The sequence below is a fragment of the Oncorhynchus tshawytscha genome, linkage group LG07, assembly GCF_018296145.1.
Source record: "Oncorhynchus tshawytscha isolate Ot180627B linkage group LG07, Otsh_v2.0, whole genome shotgun sequence".
NCBI classification, from domain to species: domain Eukaryota; kingdom Metazoa; phylum Chordata; class Actinopteri; order Salmoniformes; family Salmonidae; genus Oncorhynchus; species Oncorhynchus tshawytscha.
This window is the reverse complement of record NC_056435.1, coordinates 72,217,611-72,224,617: the sequence shown is the minus strand read 5'-3', so window position 1 is coordinate 72,224,617 and position 7,007 is coordinate 72,217,611. Positions and strand designations below refer to the sequence as shown.

Genomic DNA, 7,007 nt, shown 5'->3' with positions numbered 1-7,007 from the left:
GGAACTCAGTATCATGATCCCCACCACAATTGCAACACTCGTCCTTCTATACACCGTTCTTCAGTGTACTCAATTCCTCTGCACACACACACTTGAAAACATTGCCAAATCCTTTACAATTCTTACACTGCAATGGTTTGGGGAAGAAAGCTCTTACAGCGTAATTTACATAACCAAGCTTCACATGCGTAGGTATTTGCTCTTTATAAAAATACAAATAAACAGGACTGACAGACTTTATTATTTTTCTCCATTCAACGAGTATTTTCACCTCAAAAAGGTTTCCACACGCATCATCAACAAGAAGCGATTCATTGTCATTTACACATGTATCCTTCACTCTAATTTGAGACAATTTCCGTTTTTGTTCCAGTTTTCGATATTACTGTTGTCCATTCAGAACATTCGTCTTCACCAAATTTACTCTCCGCGCTACTCGACTCTAACTCGGCATCCACTTCCGCCATCTTCCCTCCCACCACTTCGTTCGTCCATCGGGAACGTTATTTGCAATTATTTCCTTGTCTCGTACCTGCAACGGATGTGACGCAATGTCATTATCATAATTTATGCCGATATTATTTCGTAGAGCTCGACCAATGAGCGCTCTCCACTTTCACCACCTGCTAGGAAGAGAATTCTATCATTCCAAACATTCTTCCCCCTTTCGTTTTACAACGAAGTTCGTAAGTTTTTGTTTTTGTCGGACCGCTTAGCCATTGTTTTTCCACTCACCTCGGACACAAAACAATTAAATTGGTCCGTTGCTTCCTCCCCCCCCCCTCCCCTGTGGATTCAAACGGAGCCAGGATTGTTAGCGTTATTATCGGCGCGAATATAACCCCGAAGATCCCAAAGTGGCGCTCTAAGGAAGGTGGTATGTACCATGTCACGACCAGGCTACTGTAATACGAGGTCGATGCTGAGACACTTTAGTAAGCTGCAGTGCATGCTTGTTGCGTGACAATTCATGACTGACATTGTTTTACAACTGAAAGTAGAGGGGGGGGGGTAAAATGTAAGTGTGACTAATGATTTAATGATTGGGAGACGATGAGTAACATTATTAGTATAAGTAGACTAAATAACGGTCGAATTTGAAGAAAATGTACCATAATAAGTCGTACATGGTTTATGTACCCTCCTGTGTTTCCCTAGATACTTGGGAAACGGGATAAAAGTTGTAACGTTGAAAATGTCATGAGAAATGTCCGATAGTGTAGACTATATCAAAGTGGTTTTCCCGAAGAAGGGGGAAAAAACGAAGGCAGGAAAGGTATCTTCGGAATGTTGAGTGTGGGAAGCGAGAGAAGACGACGGGAGTAGTGCGTGTTACAGTGGAGGCTGGTGACTGGAACACCATTAGGAGGACCGGAGACTCACGGTGTAGGCACGGACATCAGACGAGAAAAAAAAGCTTGTTTGAAAAGTCTATGACAAATTATTTTAACCTAAAACATTTAATAAAGGCATTTTATAGTAAAATATTCAACTCGGTAGTAGCAGTGTGCAGGACAGGCTCATTGTATTTATTTTACCTCTAAGTCAGTTAAGAACAAATTCTTATTTTCAATTACAACAGTGCCTGTTCAGGGGCAGAAGGACCGATTTGTACCTTGTCAGCTCAGGGATTTGAACTTGCAACCTTCCGGTAACTAATACTCTAACCACTAGGCTACCTACCACCTCTACCCTCTAACCACTAGGCTACCTACCACCTCTACCCTCTAACCACTAGGCTACCTACCACCTCTACCCTCTAACCACTAGGCTACCCTGCCGCCTCTACGCTCTAACCACTAGGCTACCCTGCCACCTCTACCCTCTAACCACTAGGCTACCCCACCTGCCAACCACTCTACCCTCTAACCACTAGGCTACCCTGCCACCTCTACCCTCTAACCACTAGGCTACCTACCACCTCTACCCTCTAACCACTAGGCTACCTACCACCTCTACCCTCTAACCACTAGGCTACCTGCCACCTCTACCCTCTAACCACTAGGCTACCTACCACCTCTACCCTCTAACCACTAGGCTACCCTACCACCTCTACCCTCTAACCACTAGGCTACCTACCACCTCTACCCTCTAACCACTAGGCTACCTACCACCTCTACCCTCTAACCACTAGGCTACCCTACCACCTCTACCCTCTAACCACTAGGCTACCTACCACCTCTACCCTCTAACCACTAGGCTACCTACCACCTCTACCCTCTAACCACTAGGCTACCTACCACCTCTACCCTCTAACCACTAGGCTACCTGCCACCTCTACCCTCTAACCACTAGGCTACCTACCACCTCTACCCTCTAACCACTAGGCTACCCTGCCATCCCAGGGTAGCCATCATGGATGTATTGTGTTGGAGAAGAGCTCAACACTTCCACTCAGGGCAGGGCAAGACAGGATTGTACTGATAAAGATGTGCAGTTAGACTAAACCGCCAACACATAAAATTATCACATATCTCCCCTATTTATTACAGGATTGTGATATGATTAATCAACATTAGACACTAGTTAATTTTGAATACTAGTTTAACAATTTTAAAACGAGTTTAAACACTGAAAAGTATCAACACTTCGTCACCCCAAAATGTATGTGAGCTAACTCGTATGCAAAGATTGAACATCTTAGCATAAACGATACTTGAGTAGTAACAAGTAGGATGTTATTATTACTAAAAACTCTTAAACCAGTGGTGGCCAACGTTGCTCCACTGTTCCCTGATCGACTGGGGGAGCAGACTTCTATTCCAGACCAGCAATAACACACGTAATTATCAACTCATTAGATTGGGTTGAATCAGGTGTGTTATTGCTGGGCTGAAACATAACCCTGCACCCAGCAGACGTCCTGCAGGGTTGGCCTTCTCCAATTGTAATAGGTTTATACATTGTGTGTGATTGTTTAACTGTATATTTTGTTGCTAACATAGGTACACATGATCCATGGGAAACAGGATATTGCCTAAGTCTCAGGTTTGGGACGTTCATTGGGATCTCACGCCATCATTTCCCTGTATGAGGGTAGAAGAAAAACTACAAAGAAACAGGCTTCATTTTACTCAAATTAAAATATAATTTATAATTCTGTTATCTCTCCTTCCTCAAAGTTTTCCATGCTAGGGACTGGAACTCTATCTGGCAGCTGGAAATGAGCTAGCTGATTTATATTTAATTAACTTAGCTCGGTAGCTAACTAGCTAATAATACCTTTTTTTTCTCCTTTTTTAAAAACATTTTCAAAATGTATTGACTTTTAATATGTTCTGTCTCTAATTTAATTGAGTTCTTGAAAAAAATTAAATAATGGGCAGCCTTCCCTATTTTTCTGGTGGTAGTGCGCAGCCAGCCAGCCAGCCAGCCACCCAGCCAGCCACCCACCCACATGTTTAAGTTAGGCATGCTCCTAAATCATACATGTGCAGTACTAAGGGAGAAGTCATTACTGTGCAAGTCTATGGCAGCTAGAACCACAAGCCTCTCTAGTATTGCATTGGAGGCTTCGCAGCCAGAGGAGAATGTGAAATTCCTGAACACCGGCTATACCATGGTGCTAACCCTAGAGGGTGCTGTTGAGACTACTGTAGACCTTCATTGCAAAACATCGTTTTAATCAGGTATTTGATGACGTGACCTATATTTAGTATAGTTTTATCTATACAGGATCACTTTTATGTTTTGAGTAGGATGAGCCTCCCACTGGAGCTATTTAATCCACTACTTTGTTCATCAGTTCTGTCAGGACAACGTCACCAACCGACACGAGTTCTGTCAGTGGATACAAACGACACACTCTGCAAGACACGAGACGCTAGTAAATAATGCATCCTGCTTGGAGCCGCGTTCTAGCCCAGTAATAACACAGGGTTATACGTGAAACGCTGTAGTAAGCATGCAGTCCATTTGTCATCATAATCCATAAAGATTACAGTTATTTTAAATCTAAATCTTTCTTTTCAGGTTTGTTGTGAAGAATGGAGACGCCATTGGATGTTCTGTCTAGAGCTGCGTCGTTAGTGCACGAGGATGATGAGAAACGTAAGTTAGCTCCTAATACAGTATCTGGGAAGAACTGTGTGTGCCGTCGGGCTTTGGTGTCTGATATACTTGAGCCTCTAAGCTACTGTCTCTGGTCAGATAATGGTGTCTGATACACTTGAGCCTCTAAGCTACTGTCTCTGGTCAGATAATGGTGTCTGATATACTTGAGCCTCTAAAGCTACTGTCTCTGGTCAGATAATGGGGTCTGATATACTTGAGCCTCTAAGCTACTGTCTCTGGTCAGATAATGGGGTCTGATATACTTGAGCCTCTAAGCTACTGTCTCTGGTCAGATAATGGTGTCTGATATACTTGAGCCTCTAAAGCTACTGTCTCTGGTCAGATAATGGGGTCTGATAAACTTGAGCCTCTAAGCTACTGTCTCTGGTCGGATAATGGTGTCTGATATACTTGAGCCTCTAAAGCTACTGTCTCTGGTCAGATAATGGTGTCTGAGATACAGTGGGGCAAAAGAGTATTTAGTCAGCCACCAATTGTGCAAGTTCCCCCACTTAAAAAGATGAGAGGCCTTTTAATTTTTATCACAGGTACACTTCAACTATTACAGACAAAATGAGAAACAAAATCCAGAAAATCACATTGTAGGATTTTTAATGAATTTATTTGCAAATTATGGTGGAAAATAATAAGTATTTGGTCAATAACAAAAGTTTCTCAATACTTTGTTATATACCCTTTGTTGGCAATGACAGAGGTCAAACGTTTGACCTCTAAGTCTTCACAAGGTTTTCACACACTGTTGCTGACCATGAAGGCCTGATTCACACAGTGGTGAGGGCACCACTCTGGTCTTCTAGACCGGTGGAAATCTGTCCTTTGGTTTGATGAGTCCAAATTTGAGACTTTTGGTTCCAGCCACCATGTTTTTGTGAGACGCAGAGTAGGTGAACGGATGATCTCTGCATGTGTGGTTCCCACCGTGAAGCATGGAGGAGGAGGTGATTTATTTAGAATTCAAGGCACACTTAACCAGCATGGCTACAAAAACATTCTGCAGTGATACACCATCCCATCTGGTTTGGGCTTATTTTTTTAATTGGACCTTTATTTAACTGGGCAAGTCAGTTAAGAACAAATTCTGCCTAGGAATAGTGGGTTAACTGCCGTGTTCAGTAGCAGAACGACAGATTTTTACCTTGTCAGCTCTGGGATTTGAACTTGAAACCTTTCGGTTACTAGTCCAACACTCTAACCACTAGGCTACCCTGCCGCCCCTACACTCTAACCACTAGGCTACCCTGCCACCTCTACACTCTAACCACTAGGCTACCCTGCCACCTCTACACTCTAACCACTAGGCTACCCTGCCGCCTCTACACTCTAACCACTAGGCTACCCTGCCACCTCTACACTCTAACCACTAGGCTACCCTGCCGCCTCTACATTCTAACCACTAGGCTACCTGCCGCCTCTACACTCTAACCACTAGGCTACCTGCCGCCTCTACACTCTAACCACTGGCTACCTGCCGCCTCTACACTCTAACCACTAGGCTACCTGTCGCCTCTACACTCTAACCACTAGGCTACCCTGCCGCCTCTACACTCTAACCACTAGGCTACCCTGCCACCTCTACACGCTAACCACTAGGCTACCCTGCCGCCCCTCCACTCTAACCACTAGGCTACCCTGCCGCCCCTCCACACTCTAACCACTAGGCTACCCTGCCGCCTCCACACTCTAACCACTAGGCTACCTGCCGCCTCTACAGTCTAACCACTAGGCTGCCTGCCGCCTCTACACTCTAACCACTAGGCTACCCTGCCGCCTCCACACTCTAACCACTAGGCTACCTGCCGCCTCTACAGTCTAACCACTAGGCTACCCTGCCGCCTCTACACTCTAACCACTAGGCTACCCTGCCGCCTCTACACTCTAACCACTAGGCTACCCTGCCGCCTCTACACTCTAACCACTAGGCTACCCTGCCGCCTCTACACTCTAACCACTAGGCTACCTACACACACACACACACACACACACCATGATGTCGTTGTTTAGTTATATCTTTTTTACCAAAGTCAAATATAATTGATTCATTAATTGTTTCATTCATATAACAACAAAAGATGGCCCTTCTGTGACTTTGTCTAATACGCTTTTGGTTTCTGACCGTGGTATCATTTTGATATCAAGTAGTGTGGTACTAAACCTGGTGTCAAAGTCAAACTTCTGGTATTGTGAAAGCCCTACCCCAGTCCTACCCAAGCCCGAGGCCTTAGTCACTCCTCATGGCTGTATCAACACATAATCATACTACACTCTAACCACTAGGCTACCCTGCCGCCTCTACACTCTAACCACTAGGCTACCTCCCTCCTCTACACTCTAACCACTAGGCTACCCTGCCGCCTCTACACTCTAACCACTATGCTACCTGCCTCCTCTACACTCTAACCACTAGGCTACCCTGCCTCCTCTACACTCTAACCACTAGGCTACCCTGCCTCCTCTACACTCTAACCACTAGGCTACCCTGCCCCCTCCACACTCTAACCACTAGGCTACCTGCCACCTCTACACTCTAACCACTAGGCTACCTGCCACCTCTACACTCTAACCACTATGCTACCTGCCTCCTCTACACTCTAACCACTAGGCTACCCTGCCTCCTCTACACTCTAACCACTAGGCTACCCTGCCCCCTCCACACTCTAACCACTAGGCTACCTGCCTCCTCTACACTCTAACCACTAGGCTACCCTGCCACCTCTACACTCTAACCACTAGGCTACCTGCCACCTCTACCCTCTAACCACTAGGCTACCTACCACCTCTACCCTCTAGCCTTAGCCTTAGTCACTCCTCATGGCTGTATCAACACATAATCATACTTCAATACTGGCTGAAAAATTCCTTCCTAGATTAAACAGCAGCAAATCTTTCTCAGCAGGCCTGCAGCCTGGCTAGAGCTAGGAATACAGACAGGCAGG

General features: G+C 45.2%; 1 protein-coding gene across 2 annotated transcripts in view; it reads left to right on the top strand.

Moving 5' to 3' along the window:
• Positions 1-620: 620 nt before the first annotated feature.
• vgll4b (vestigial-like family member 4b) overlaps positions 621-7,007 on the top strand; it is a 109,327-nt gene continuing 102,940 nt past the window's right edge. The window contains exons 1-2 of one of the 2 annotated variants that reach the window (XM_042324901.1): positions 621-877; positions 3,973-4,050. In XM_042324901.1, the coding sequence (XP_042180835.1) occupies positions 3,987-4,050 (64 nt within the window). In that variant the 5' untranslated portion in view covers positions 621-877; positions 3,973-3,986. Of the gene's footprint in view, positions 878-917; positions 936-3,972; positions 4,051-7,007 lie in introns of those variants that run through there. The other variant, XM_042324903.1, reaches the window with a different exon arrangement.